The 13,577-nt window shown below is 60.5% G+C and overlaps 7 protein-coding genes across 7 annotated transcripts; 5 read left to right on the top strand and 2 right to left on the bottom strand.

Moving 5' to 3' along the window:
* The first annotated feature begins 86 nt into the window (after positions 1 to 86).
* JDV02_007138 (uncharacterized protein) lies at positions 87 to 1,955 on the top strand. The gene is made up of 2 exons (XM_047988604.1): positions 87 to 485; positions 544 to 1,955. Exons 1-2 carry the CDS (start codon positions 360 to 362, stop codon positions 1,759 to 1,761), a joined length of 1,344 nt encoding a protein of 447 aa, XP_047844602.1. The 5' UTR covers positions 87 to 359; the 3' UTR covers positions 1,762 to 1,955.
* On the bottom strand, positions 1,945 to 2,993 carry JDV02_007137 (uncharacterized protein). Its single transcript, XM_047988603.1, has 2 exons — positions 2,475 to 2,993; positions 1,945 to 2,332 (listed from the first exon to the last, which is right to left on the bottom strand). The coding sequence occupies exons 1-2, from the start codon at positions 2,812 to 2,814 to the stop codon at positions 2,076 to 2,078; spliced, it is 597 nt and encodes a 198-aa protein (XP_047844601.1). The 5' UTR covers positions 2,815 to 2,993; the 3' UTR covers positions 1,945 to 2,075.
* A 91-nt stretch (positions 2,994 to 3,084) lies between these two features.
* JDV02_007136 (uncharacterized protein) lies at positions 3,085 to 3,893 on the bottom strand. The gene is made up of 2 exons (XM_047988602.1): positions 3,543 to 3,893; positions 3,085 to 3,461 (listed from the first exon to the last, which is right to left on the bottom strand). The coding sequence occupies exons 1-2, from the start codon at positions 3,766 to 3,768 to the stop codon at positions 3,304 to 3,306; spliced, it is 384 nt and encodes a 127-aa protein (XP_047844600.1). The 5' UTR covers positions 3,769 to 3,893; the 3' UTR covers positions 3,085 to 3,303.
* Positions 3,894 to 4,115: 222 nt separating this feature from the next.
* Positions 4,116 to 6,499, top strand: NSR1 (nuclear localization sequence binding protein). The gene is made up of 3 exons (XM_047988601.1): positions 4,116 to 4,817; positions 4,874 to 5,466; positions 5,522 to 6,499. Exons 1-3 carry the CDS (start codon positions 4,263 to 4,265, stop codon positions 5,868 to 5,870), a joined length of 1,497 nt encoding a protein of 498 aa, XP_047844599.1. The 5' UTR covers positions 4,116 to 4,262; the 3' UTR covers positions 5,871 to 6,499.
* A 521-nt stretch (positions 6,500 to 7,020) lies between these two features.
* On the top strand, positions 7,021 to 8,010 carry JDV02_007134 (uncharacterized protein; the record flags this gene model as incomplete). The annotated part of the gene is made up of 1 exon (XM_047988600.1): positions 7,021 to 8,010. The coding sequence occupies one exon, from the start codon at positions 7,021 to 7,023 to the stop codon at positions 8,008 to 8,010; it is 990 nt and encodes a 329-aa protein (XP_047844598.1).
* A 1,189-nt stretch (positions 8,011 to 9,199) lies between these two features.
* JDV02_007133 (uncharacterized protein) lies at positions 9,200 to 11,050 on the top strand. Its single transcript, XM_047988599.1, has 2 exons — positions 9,200 to 9,535; positions 9,590 to 11,050. The coding sequence occupies exons 1-2, from the start codon at positions 9,433 to 9,435 to the stop codon at positions 10,729 to 10,731; spliced, it is 1,245 nt and encodes a 414-aa protein (XP_047844597.1). The 5' UTR covers positions 9,200 to 9,432; the 3' UTR covers positions 10,732 to 11,050.
* A 778-nt stretch (positions 11,051 to 11,828) lies between these two features.
* On the top strand, positions 11,829 to 13,555 carry ERG11_2 (Lanosterol 14-alpha-demethylase; the record flags this gene model as incomplete). Its single annotated transcript, XM_047988598.1, has 3 exons — positions 11,829 to 12,077; positions 12,164 to 12,361; positions 12,416 to 13,555. The coding sequence occupies 3 exons, from the start codon at positions 11,829 to 11,831 to the stop codon at positions 13,553 to 13,555; spliced, it is 1,587 nt and encodes a 528-aa protein (XP_047844596.1).
* Positions 13,556 to 13,577: the final 22 nt, after the last annotated feature.

Here is a 13,577-nt window from a genome sequence, read left to right as displayed (position 1 = left end):
ACGTAGTAACGCACCCCCCGTCAGGCGGCGCCCACTGTTCCGCTGCGACCAGCCCTGATGACGAAACCTCGCGCCAGCTCCTTCATCAGCCCTCCAACGTACCTCACGGCGGCTGCGCCATCCTTTCTCCCTTTGTGCTCTGCCGTCGACAGCACCCCGCGCGTCACCAACCGCACACGTCTAACCTTGCGTCGTCGACGCTCGTCGTTCGTTCGCTTCCCACGTCCGGCACTGGCCCGGTGTCAGCTCCGGTCCCAGACTGCCGCTGCACCCACCTGATCGACTCGACATCCACGTTTGGCAGCCTCACGAGGCCTGCCACCTGGCGAGGATAGAAACCGCCCGCACAGCATATCACTATGCCTGCTCCTCCTCCGCCGCCGCCGCCTCCTCCACCTCCAGGCGTTGGCGGACCGCCTCCTCCCCCGCCACCCCCTCCTGGGGGAGCTGGACCGCCGCGACCACCACCTGGCGGAGGCAACAGAGTGAGAACCGGCCCTTTGCCTCGACTCGCCCGAAGCCCTAAGCTGACTGATGCCCTAGAATGCGCTGCTGGCAGACATCTCCAAGGGCAAGGCCCTCAAGAAGGCAGTCACCAATGACCGCTCGGCGCCCGCTCTAGCCAAGGACAACTCCTCCTCGTCCGGGCCGCCGGTAGGAGGTGCGCCCCCGATCCCCGGCGGCCTTGCCCCTCCGGTCCCTGGGAACCGCGCCAGAAGCAACAGTGATCAAGGCTCCGGGCACGCCGCCGCCGCCGCGGCGTCAATGGACTCGGCGCCGCAGCTGGGCGGACTGTTTGCCGGCGGTATGCCGAAACTCAAGAAGCGCAGCGGAGGCGTCGATACCGGAGCGAACAACGATTCCACGTATCTTTCGGACCCAGGGGAGTCTGCTCATCCCGTGCCGAAGCCGCCGGGAGTATCTGCGCCGAGACCGCCCGCCGCCGCGGCTCCAGCCATCCCTGGACGGGGACTGCCAATTCCACGACCAGGAGGCGCCAACAACCTGAGGAAAGTGAGCGCGCCGGCAAAGGGGCCTCCGCCGCCGATAGGGAAGAAGCCGCCTCCCCTGCCTACGTCTCGGAAACCGTCGTCAGTAGCCAAACTGCCTTCGACCCCGGCGCCGCCGCCGCCGCCGCCTCCACCACCCGCAGCGTCCGCGCCAACACCTGCAGCACCACCGCCCCCTCCTCCGCCATCAAGTGCCCCGAGCCTGCCTGCGGCGCCGCCGCCTCCTCCTCCTTCGGCAGCTCCTCCACGCCCGAACCTATCGCCCGCTCCGCGAGCACAGCCTCCGCCTCCGCCTCCTCCGCCGCCTCCGGCTTCTAATGCAGCATCAGCCCCATCTCTGGCCGTGCAAGCTGCTATTCGGGCAGCGGAGCACTCCTCTCCAAGTGCCCCGCCTCCTCCTCCGCCTCCCAACGCGGCGCCAACACCTCCGACGCCGGCGTCACCGCCTCCGCCGCCAGTGTCACGAACCCGAGGATCGTCTCTCCGGCAGTCGATGCTGGACCCGAGCGCTTTCACCTTGTCTTCCAACGGCGCCAAGTCGCCGAGTCCGAGCCGACAGCCATCGCACTCTCCAACTATGAGCGGCGGCGGCTATGGCGGCGGCGGCGGCGAACGTTTCATTGTCAACGACTCACGGTGGCAATTCAAGTCTGAGAGCTTGTTTCCCAAGCCGCGGGACTTTGTTGGTGGTCCAAAGAAGTATCGTGCCGGCAGGGGAAGCAGCGTGCCGTTGGATCTACATGCGCTGTAAGAGTCGAAGTGAGAGCGTACAGCGTCTCGGGAATAGGTGTATAGCCCTGCCATGCCCCAGGGCTCTTAGTTAAATGAAAGGCATATCTATGTATGCGCTCCCGTACAGATTTCTTGGGTACCCAGAACCAGGTCATGTGCTGTGAACCGACTTCAAGAGTCATGTAAAGCAATTACAAATAATGTGTGTTATAGGTCGCCTCCATACACAATGAACTTGTAACTGTAGCTTGCATGTATGATGATACAAGTGGGATTCCCACGAATATGGTACAGATGTTGCCATGACAAATTTGCCCATCTCTGGCCTCTGCTTTACATGGACTTGAGGTAATTGGATTCCTTGATCTTGGCCTTTCTCTCCTTGCGCATCGCCTTCCTCAGCTCCTCGCGCTTGTCCGCAGCCTCGATATTGTGCTCCACGCTGCCACCCGGCTCGCCCGGCAGGTTGATCGACTGGTGCTGTAGGGGCACCTTTGGCGCCAGCGCCTCGAGGTTGCCCTCGGCCAGGAGCTTCGCCTCAATGGCCTTTTGCCGCTTGGCCGCTAGCCGTCGCTGCTTTTTGGATTTGGCTGCGTTTGAGGGCACGGGTCAGCGCGAGAAACTTTTAATTCGTGCAGCAAGACAGAGGCCGCCAGTTCGTCGGACGATGATGGCTGACAGCAAAGAGGCAGCGAAGGACAAAGAAACGCAGAAGGAAAAAAACAAACGTACAGAACTCGTCGCCGGCGTCCTCGTCCGCGACGTCAGTACCCTTCTTGGCCATGTCGAGGCACGACCACAGCCACTCCGGGTAGTCCTCGTCCTTCATCGCCACGGGGTCATTCCCGCCCTTGGTGTAGTTGAGGCCGCTGAGAATGGTGCCCTCGAGGCAGATGGACCGCGGCTCGGCGGCGGGCTTTGTCGTGGCGGCCGATGCATCGCTGGGGCTGGTGATGGGGGTCGAGAGCTGGGGCTCGTCGGAGCGTAGTCGCGCGGCTATCGAGAAGGGTCGCGCGAGGGGCAGCAACTGCCGTGGCGTCAGGACGGCGCGGAAGCAGCGCTTGCAGAGCATGGCGATGCCTGTGGAGGAGATGGGGAGGAAGAGGAGGCGGCGGCGGCGGCTGCGGCGGCGGTGGTTTTGGAAGCTGGGCGTCGGCGCGGTCACCGAGACGAGGCTCGTTGTAGTCGAGAAATTTTGGTGGAGGTTGAGGAGCCAGCCAATGGGACCCGCCGCAACACCAATGGGTCAGCCTTGCCTCGCCGACTTTACGGACCGGAATCACGGCGTGAATGATATGTGGGCAAGCTCAACAAAAAGAACAAGTACAAGGAAATTTCGACTGGGTTGACTTTAGGTTTCATTGACTCTCATCCTCTTATATACACACTCGTACAGGGCCAGAAAGTAGGCCCACTCGAGGGCCGACATGATCCCGAGCACGCCGCGGGGGCGCGAGAACAGCACCTTGCTACTATAGGCTATGCCGCCGTTCCATTTCCATTGCAGACCACTCCCGGTCAAATGCTTCGTCTAGACGAGTCCCCTCTAGCCGGCTCTCTCTCAGGAGGCAAAACGGCCCTGGTTGAGCCGCGCGATCTTGTCGCTCGTGTGCACCTTGGCCGCCAGGTCCAGCTCCTCGTCCCTCTTTTCGATGTAGTTTTGCTGCAGGAACTTGGTGCCCTTGACCTTATTCGTCGCCAGGAGTTGCAAGTATTTCTCTGCGCGCACACGTTGCGTTAGCAAGTAGTCCCCCAGCACTGGACCGACCTGGCCCGCGCAACGAGTTACCCCAGACTCACCTCGCAATTGGCCGCAGTTCTCCAGGTGGTTGACGCCCTCGCGCGTATAGCACTTGCCCAGCTCCTCGCCGACGAGCCGGGTCTTCATCGCTTCGACCCATTGCTCCCGGATGATGGCGTCCTCGGCCTGCTTGAAGGCCTTGGTGTCGTCGTAGTCGACGCCGTTGAAGGTGGGAGCCACCTTGGGCTTCTGGCTCTTGAAGAGCTCGGACTCGGGGGTCGGCATCTTGTTTCGCGTCGGGCGATGCCTCGAGTGTCCCAGCTGGATACCGTCGTGCGCCGTGGGAGGAGGGAAATGGTCGGGGACGGGGGTTGTTGTTGCGCGACAATGGGTCGTTTCCCTCGGTGCAGTGTGCCAGAGCCTCGATGCGCCCATCCGCGAGCGCCAATGGCTGCTGACGCCTGAAGTCTGAGGCACCAAAGCTCATTCGGGGAACCTGCAAGGCTAATGGGTACGTACCCAACAGCGTCGTCTCACCGCCTGCTGTCAGCTCCACATTTTGACAGGCAAAATGCCGGACGCAAAGAAAAAAAAAATCTGCCGCCTTGCCCAGCCTGCCGCGACCGCCCAACCTCCCACCTTAAAACCTGCGCCTTCCTTCGTGCAGACTTTGTCTTTCCTCCATCACTCTGCGATAGAATAGACAGCCTTGCATCTCTGTCTTCTTCGCGCACATCTCTTTTCTTGATACCCCATCCATTCTCTCTCGCACATTTACAATGGCCAAGTCCAAGACCAAGGAGAGCAAGAAGGCCGCTGAGGCCCTTGCCGTCAAGGACGCCGGCGTCACCAAGGCGTCGCAGACCCCCAAGGCGAAGTCCAAGGATGCCGCCAAGGCCGCCGCTAAGAAGGTGGTGAAGGAGAAGGAGGAGCCTTCCAAGAAGAAGAAGAAGGTCGTCGAGCCTGAGTCTTCGTCCGAGTCCGAGGAGGAGGAGGAGGAGTCCGACTCCGACTCGTCTGAGAGCTCCGAGTCTGAGGAGGAGAAGCCCGTCAAGAAGGCCGCCGTCAACGGCAAGACCAAGGTCAAGGCCGAGACCGAGTCTTCTGACTCTGACTCTGACTCCGAGAGCGAGTCTGAGGACGAGAAGCCCGCCAAGAAGGCCGCCGTCAACGGCAAGGCCAAGAAGGCCGCTGCTGCGTCCGACTCCGACTCCGACTCCGACAGCGAGTCTGATTCTGAGGAGCCCAAGAACGGCGTCAAGGTTGAGGCTGATTCTGACTCTGACTCGTCGGATTCTGACGAGGAGAGTGAGGATGAAAAGCCCGCCGTCAAGGTACGATATTTGTCCTCGCAGGCGCACAAAGAAACGAACTAACATGGAATTAGAAGGCTGAGTCTGATGATTCTGAGGATGACTCCGAGGACAGCGACGACTCTGAGGAGGACTCCGATGAGGCTGTCCCTGATGCCGAGGCCACCGAGCCTGCCCGTGCTGCCAAGAAGCGCAAGGCCGAGACTGAAATCGACGAGGCTCCCAAGAAGGCCAAGACCGATGCTGCCACGACCCTCTTCGCCGGTAGCCTGAGCTGGGGCGTTGATGACAACACTCTGTATGAGGCCTTCAAGGACTTCGAGGGCCTTGTCAACGCTCGTGTCGTCACCGACAAGATGTCTGGTCGCAGCCGTGGCTTCGGCTATGTCGACTTCAACGACTCCGACGCTTGCACCAAGGCCTACGAGGCCATGCAGGGCAAGGAGATTGATGGTCGTGCCATCAACCTTGACTACGCCAACGCCAAGCCCGCCGACGCCAACCCCCAGGCTCGTGCTGCCGACCGCGCCAAGAGGCACGGCGACAATGTCAGCCCCGAGAGTGACACCCTCTTCGTTGGGAACCTTCCTTTCGATGTCGATCAGGACAGCGTCAGCGAGTTCTTCAATGCCGTCCGTGCCGTCACCAGCGTTCGCCTGCCCACCGATCCGTAAGTTTCCCTCGCCGTCCAAGTCGCATTAAGCATGTCGCTAACCAGGACTCAGTGATTCGGGTAATCTTAAGGGCTTCGGCTATGTCAGCTTTGGATCTATTGAGGATGCCAAGGCTGTCTTCCAGGAGCTCAACGGTGCTCCCATTGGCAACGGCCGCATGTCGCGCAGCGTCCGTCTCGACTACGCCAGCGCCCGTCCTCCTCGTGAGGGTGGCGGCTTCGGTGGTGGCCGTGGCGGTGGCCGTGGCGGCGGTCGTGGTGGTTTCGGTGGCCGTGGTGGTGGTCGCGGCGGCGGCGGCGGCTTCGGTGGTCGCGGCGGTGGCGGTCGTGGTGGTCGCGGCGGTTTCAACCGTGGCGGCGGCGGCGGCGGTTACTCCGGGACTAAGGTCACGTTCGATTAAGAGGGATCCTGAGGGCTACCAGCGGGCGATTCCAGAACAAAGTGGGCTAGTGGGCTGTCGTTTTCAACACAAGTTGAGGGTTCGTCTCTGACGACTCTGTGGGCTTTGAGAAAGTCGCTCCCTCGCGGAGCGGCGATAGACCTGGGGGCTTTTCTTCACTTGGACCGTGGGCTCGTGGCGCCGCCCTCTCTCATGAGGGTTTGCCGGATGGCTTATCTCGAGGCTTTTTGATTGTGGGCATTGTGCAAGAACTGTCGCCTCACGACAGTATACCAGTGGGCTTCTGAGGGATTTGTCGGCTGATTTGGGATCTGTCCTTGGCGATGTCTTTGGATGTCACCGAGCGACCCAACTTGACTCTGCGAATACTTCTAGGGGACCTGGGGGCTCTTCAAACGCAAATACTTGAACTCGTCTGGGGGCGTCGTCTCACGCGGAGGCGCGCACCGCTACCGTCTTTACGGTTGTATCACTTTCCAGGGCTTGCTTTCTAGTCGCATCGGACCGGGTAAGTATTTGCAATGAACTCGCGATGTTTGGTGTACACCACGGCGTTAGGGGCAGGGAAAAAGCACCAATCTAATTATACTACCGACTTGTAATGTATCGTGGCCTCTTGGTGATGTTTGACGTCCCTCCCTTTCATCTCCATCGGAAGCTGTAATTGAGCCCCTGTGGCGGCTTGGTCGAGCTCATGGTCTGTCCAACAATGACTACCTTAGTACGTGTTTTGCAGCCGTCAAGCCTTGGCCAGTGCCTGTTGGGCCGTAAGGGTTGACCGCTGGTGCGACAGGCACCGCACCGCCCGCGGCTACTGCACAGCGCAGACTCGTCGCGACTGTGCACTAGGGGTTGGCTGCCCGACGCAAGGGCCTTCCCATTTGCGGGCGGGCGGCTATCGATCGGTAGCCACGTGCGAGTTTGCCTTGTCTCCTCGCCTCTCTGTGGGATGGACGACGACGGCGAGTCTGCCGTCACGTATATATGGGAGATGAGCTGGCGTGCATTTTTGCTTTGGACTTTGTGTGCATACGTGTCTACGGTATTGTAACGTTGAGATGAAGCGAGGGTGCGGCGCGCTGTGCTGGGCGAGAAGCGATACGACACAACATCCTCTTATACTTTGTTTACCACCGCGCGCGGTCTATACATGTCGGATCCTTTCAATTACAGTTTTGGCTGGCTTTGCGCTCTACTACTGGAGTTCGAGGCGTCGAAGAAGTTCCTGGACGAGGTACACCAAGGCCCGGCCAAGTCAAAGCTGGACCCCTACGACGAGAACCTATATGCGCTGGGCAGGATAGGACAGCAGAATGTTGTCATCGCTGCCCCGCCAGCAGACTATGGGTTTGGAATTGCATGCGAGATGGCATTGAACGTACGCCGAAGCTTTCCCAACATCACACATGGCCTATTGGTGGGTATTGGTGGCGGGGCGCCCAGCAGAACCGCCGACATCCGCCTGGGCGACTTGGTGGTCGGTTGTCCATCGCAGCGTGGGGGGGACGGCGGTATTATATCTCTTAGGAGCAACGAAGTGACATTTGCGCAGGGAGAGGTGAGCCCGCCGCCTCCAGCACTCGCCAGGATCGCAAACAGACTGGAAAGCGAACACGAAGCCCTGGGACACCAGCTTGAGCGGAGCATCGGCGAAGTTCTCAGCCACACTACTGTCCTGGACGCCGCCAGGTTCGAGAGACCAGATGCAAGCCAGGACCGGCTCCATGAGGCGCACGATGTCCATCCGCCGGACGAGAGCCCAGGATGTTCGGTAACTTGTGGACCAGACCCCGAGCACCTGATGGAACGAGTCGACCGCGGATCGTCTCAGACGACCTTGGTTCACTACGGGGTGATTGGTTCCTGCAACTACGTTGAGAAAGACGCCAAGGCCCGAGATATGCTGTCGGCGGCGAGGGATATTCTCTGTTTCGAGATGGAGGCGGCCGGGCTTGTGGGTGTCTTCCCGAGCCTTGTCATCCGCGGCATATGCGATTATTCGGACTCGCACAAGAGCAAGGAGTGGCAGGGCCATGCAGCGATGGTGGCCGCTGCGTATGCGAAGCAGGTTGTCGAGATCGTCGGGCAAGACGACAGCTCTGATCCCCATACACCTTGCCTTTTTCAAGAGGAGCTGTAGTATCAAGGCAGGACAGAGATGTAGTGTCTCCTTGCGCCGTTCTTGCGCTGGTAAGGAGTGCCCCGTCCGGTGGGGGACGGGCCGGACGAAAAGTCGGCGAGATTGTTGTCAATGGTCGTGCAAGAGGCGTCGGTCCACTCTGCCGAAAGCTATGAGGTAGGCAGTCCTTTAGAACAGGGCAGACCCTGTGTTCGGGGGTGCTGGTTGACGAGTGGTGCGTGCAGGTTGTGGTCATGTTGGCTGATGGCATGATTTTTTTTTTGGCGATTGGATTTCGTACAGATGCGGTTTTTATGTCTCGATTTTTTAAGGCCATGGTGTTGTATATCTGCAACTTGCCCCCTACATCATCAAATGTTACGCAATGATTGAGCTTTGGAGGGTAGGTGGTAGGACGTGGTGGGCTGAGGTCGAAGCGGAACCGCTGCCGCTGCATGACATGTATCACAAGGGCCACATTATGGGTGCTGCACAGCTGGCACCCATCTCGTAAATAATAAGGTTGCGTTGGGGCGGCTTGCACACGTATGGGAGGACGAGGAGGAGGAGAGTGAGACCATCCCTGGTACGCACACAGAGGGCAGGCAGGTAGTTAGGCAGGCAGCCAGTCGATGAGCGAGTTGCGCAATGTGCACGCGCTGTTGCTCTGGCTGACCCCGCCTCGGTGCCCATGACCCCCGGCAGTGGCGGTGTCTGTGACGCGAGGTAGCGGGTACATGGGAGCATGGGCCTCACCGCCCGAGGGGTCCTCGGCGCGACTCACACCGCAAGCAGGGCGCCGTTTCATGCACTGTGATGGCCGCACCTCGTAGCTGCGAGAAGACAGTGTTAGTACAGTCCGAAAGCTAGCGCCTGACGTAATCGCGCAGTCTGCAGGCGGTATCAGGTACAGGATACTTCGTTATCGCCCGCGCCAACGGCTGCGGCAGCGCTCTCGTGCCTCCTCTTCCACATGCCGCACGGAACTAGGTAGGGAAGGAGGGAGGGAGGACAAGCTGGAGGGCTGGTCGTGAATGGGGAGGAGGGAAGGCCCAACCTCAACAGAAGGGCATCTTTCCCAACTTGGCTGATCAGCCCCGGCCTCGCTCGGTCGTGTCAACTGTCAACTTCGCCGACCCTCCTTTTGCCTGGTCGTCTCTTCCCATTCCCTTTCCCTCAAGACTACTATATTGTTACTGCCAGCCCCCCCGCGCTCCTAGCCAGCTGGGCTCGAAACAAAGTGCTAAGGCGCGGTACGTGCGGAGTTGCATACAGTCCGACACTCGTACCCGTTGTTCCAGATAGCGCATACCTCCCTCGCCTGGCGTCATCGTCACCCGCACACCATCACGGGACCTTGGGCTGAATCTCGCCCATGGCGCGACGTGGCCACAGCACCGACCTCATCTAACGCGACGAAGGAATCATCTCCAGCGGTCCCAAATGGAGCATCAACAACACCAGAGCAGACATCTGTCGCCCAGCATGTCGCAGCCCGCCGCCGCGAGATCGAACCCCGGGCTCTCCCATCCCCGCCGCTTTGATGGTTCGTCGTCGCCCTGCCCGTCGCCCCAGCGCTCCAGTCAACTAACCAGCCTAGAATCATGGGTCGAGGTGGCGTCGCAGCCATCATCTTCATCTCTCTCCAGCATCGGGGACGAGATTGTCACCACGGGCTTACGAGTTGGAGGCCCGTATAATCGCCGACGGCGACTGCACGCGCCTGCAAGGTCGGTGCCGACGCAGCAACAGCAGACGGCCATTCACAACGCCGGGACGAGCAGTCAGGAGGAATATGAAGAGAGCGAGAGCGAGGAAGATCCGGTCCTCTCCAGCTCCAACGAAAATATACAGCAGTCGCAGCCGCAAGCAGTCGAGGACGACTCGGACGCAGACTCGGACGACGGTGATAATGCGACTGCACTGGGCCGCGCTTCGGACCAGCCCGTCTTCCGTCCGCAACCCAACGCCTTCTCCCTTCCGCCATCTCATGGCGGCCCGCAAAGGAGCCACTCGGCTAGCCACGCCATGCCCCCTCATCCCCATAGCGGCTTCACGCGACCTTCCTTTTCCCAACGCTCGCAGACTCGCATCCACAATGGAGGCCCCAGCTTCATGTCCCCGGCGAACGCCCGTGAGGACAACGATGCAGCCTTGAGAGCGTCCCTCACAACCCTGCTGTCGTGCGCTGCTGCGGCGAGGGGCCTTCCGAAGACGAGGGAGGAAGCCGGGGCGCGACGGCCGGGCGGAGATGGCGTGGGCCCGAGCAACCAGCCTATGGAGCTGCGGCTGGTTCAGGAGACAGACTTGATGGACGATAACGCTAACCATGCCGCCTCAACACCGTCGCCCCGCTCTCGAAAGTCGCCCGCTAGGTCGCCTACGAGGGTGGCAGAAGGAATGTCGGCAGACAAGGGCAAACGGGCCGTTCCGGCTGGCAGAAGTCCACGGGCGACGAAGAAGAAGAAGGTGGCCGCGGACATGGCTGACGACGCGTTGATATCGCCTACGCTGCTTACTTGGGTTGTGAGCGCCGGCGTTGTGGTGCTTGTGTCTGTTGTCGGGTTTGGCGCAGGTTACGTGATTGGGCGGGAGGTTGGGCGGCAGGAAGCGCTGTCGGCAAGCATGAGCGGAGTCAACGACACGACGCAGTGCGGCAGGGAGGTGATGCGCTCGTCTGGAGGCGGATTGCGGAGGCTGAGATGGGGCGCCATGGGCAAGAGCATCGTGGCCCAGTCATAGGATGTCGAGGACCTGGAATCTGGGACATGTGGTGGTGAGCGTGATTTGGCGTTGGGATCTAATGAGCCGACAGTGGACACGAGACATGACAGCCACTTGTTGGATGATTTGTTTGTCTGGCGGACGAGAGTATGGTTCTACGGCTCTGCTAGAAGTTGGTCGCCGTTGTAGGCACGTAGTGTTGGACACGGATACGCTCTCCGTGGCGTCTCTGGACGAGGAGACACCATATTGGGGCCAGCAATTGGGGAGAAATGAAGCTGTTACGGAAGAAGTACTTTTGTATAGCGCGTTGTGAAGTCGCGATGCGTAAAGTGAGTGGAGTGTATGAGGCTCAGCCAGCATGTGGTGCGTGTCCGGGCGAGGAGGGGGCCCACCCATGCTCTTATTCGCGTCGCCGCCGACCACAGACAGGGAGGACTCGTAGCTGGAAATGGCATGATTCTGCTGCCACTGCGGACGAATTTTGGGGGAGGATGGCATGGCGTTTGTACAGAGAGCCAGGGTCATCGCGAACATGCCATGAGAGTCGTCGGTCCTGACCATGGGAAGACACCTGATAGGCGACCCCATGCCTGGCGGGAGCCGTCCAGAATGTTTCGGCCGTGCTGGAAGCCCATCTCAAGAAGGGAGGGCTCTTCCCGGACCCTGCGATTCGAATGCGACCGCCACACTTGGTCCGCGAACCCGAATACGAGCCTCCATGCGCCGTGTCAGCGCACGACCGTGATTGGCTGGTCCCTGACGCAGACATCGGCAGCAGCGCGACCCCACAACTGGAACGCCCACAGCGGCCCTGATGAGGTGGTGCAGGCCGGGTCGGACAGGGTGGGCCCCCCTGACGGGCCTGGGACGAAAGAAGGCCTCTCAAATTACTTTTACCTGCCGTGCTTTTCTTGCCCCCCCCCTCTATCCATCTATCCGCCCTGCGCGCTCGCGACCTCGACGACACTCGACGACAGACAGACGGACAGTGACGACGACGACAGCCGACCGTCGCCCAGTGTATACCCATCGAGAGTCTCACGAGAAGCGCCGGCTCGCAAAAACACCTCCTACAGCAGCAACAGCAACAACGACAGAGCACACGCGCCACCATGGGCGTCCTCCAGCATGCCGCGAGCCACCCGCTCGCGCAACAGTTCCAATCCCTCGGCTTGGGGTCGCAGATTGCCGTGACCATCGCCGGCTTCGTCGCCGTCGCCGTCGCGCTCAATGTCGCCAACCAGCTGCTCTTCACCAACCCCAATGAGCCGCCTCTGGTCTTCCACTGGTTCCCCTTTGTCGGCAGCACCATCACGTACGGCATGGACCCTCCCACCTTCTTCAGGGAGAATCGCGCCAAGGTACGTCTCAGCAGAAAAACCCCTTCCTGTTCTGACTGATTCTCACCCTTGTGGTACGCGGCGACTGACTGTTCTTGTCCCTGCAGCACGGAGACGTCTTTACATTTATCCTCCTCGGCAAGAAGACGACCGTCGCCGTGGGCCCTGCTGGAAACGACTTTATCCTCAACGGCAAACTCAAGGACGTCAACGCCGAAGAGATTTATACCGTCTTGACGACCCCCGTGTTTGGCAGAGATGTCGTCTATGACTGCCCCAACGCCAAGCTGATGGAGCAGAAGAAGGTACGCTCACCCGGTTTTGTCCATCGATTCGTTGGCTGACACGGCTCCGCGCAGTTTATGAAGATTGCCCTCACGACTGAGGCCTTCCGCTCCTACGTCCCGATCATCTCCGGCGAGGTCCAGTCCTACTTCAAGAAGGACCCCGGCTTCAAGGGCAAAACTGGTGTCGTCGATATGCCCAAGAAAATGGCCGAGGTTACAATCTTCACCGCGTCCCACGCGCTCCAGGGCAGCGCCATCCGGGCCAAGTTTGACACCTCTCTCGCTGCACTCTACCACGACCTGGACATGGGTTTCACTCCCATCAACTTCATGCTTCACTGGGCTCCCCTCCCCTGGAACCGCAAGCGTGACCACGCCCAGCGGACCGTCGCGAAGATCTACATGGACACCATTCAGGAGCGCCGGGCCAACAAGGAGCAGGATAACGAGCTGGACATGATGAAGCACCTCATGAACTCGTCGTACAAGAGCGGCATCCCCGTTCCCGACCACGAGGTTGCGCACATGATGATTGCGCTGCTCATGGCCGGCCAGCACTCGTCGTCGTCGACCAGCTCCTGGATCATGCTTCGCCTCGCTCAAAACCCCCAGATTATGGAGGAGCTTTACCAGGAGCAGGTCCAGGCCCTTGGCGCCGACCTGCCGCCCCTGACCTACGAGGACCTTGCCAAGTTGCCGCTCAACCAAGCCATTGTCAAGGAGACGCTCCGCCTGCACGCTCCCATTCACTCCATTATGCGCGCCGTCAAGCAGCCCATGCCGGTGCCCGGCACCAAGTATGTCATCCCCACGTCGCACACCCTGCTCGCCGCCCCAGGCGTCAGCGCCAGTGACCCGACGTACTTTCCCAACCCCGATGTCTGGGACCCCCACCGCTGGGAGGTGGACTCGCCCAACGCCCCGACCATTGTGCGCAACACCGCCGTCGAGGACGAAGAGAAGATCGACTACGGCTACGGCCTGGTCAGTAAGGGCGCCGCATCACCGTACCTGCCGTTTGGCGCCGGCCGCCACCGCTGCATCGGCGAGCACTTTGCCAACGTGCAGCTGCAGACCATTGTGGCCGAGACGGTCCGCCTCTTCAAGTTCAGCAACGTGGACGGCGGCAACACCCTGATCGGCACCGACTACGCCTCGTTGTTCTCGCGCCCGCTAGAGCCCGCCAACATTCGGTGGGAGAGGAGGGATTAGATGATGCCAGAAGGGGGAGCGC

This window comes from Purpureocillium takamizusanense, chromosome 6, assembly GCF_022605165.1.
Source record: "Purpureocillium takamizusanense chromosome 6, complete sequence".
Lineage (NCBI taxonomy): Eukaryota > Fungi > Ascomycota > Sordariomycetes > Hypocreales > Ophiocordycipitaceae > Purpureocillium > Purpureocillium takamizusanense.
This window is presented reverse-complemented; position numbering and strand designations above follow the sequence as displayed.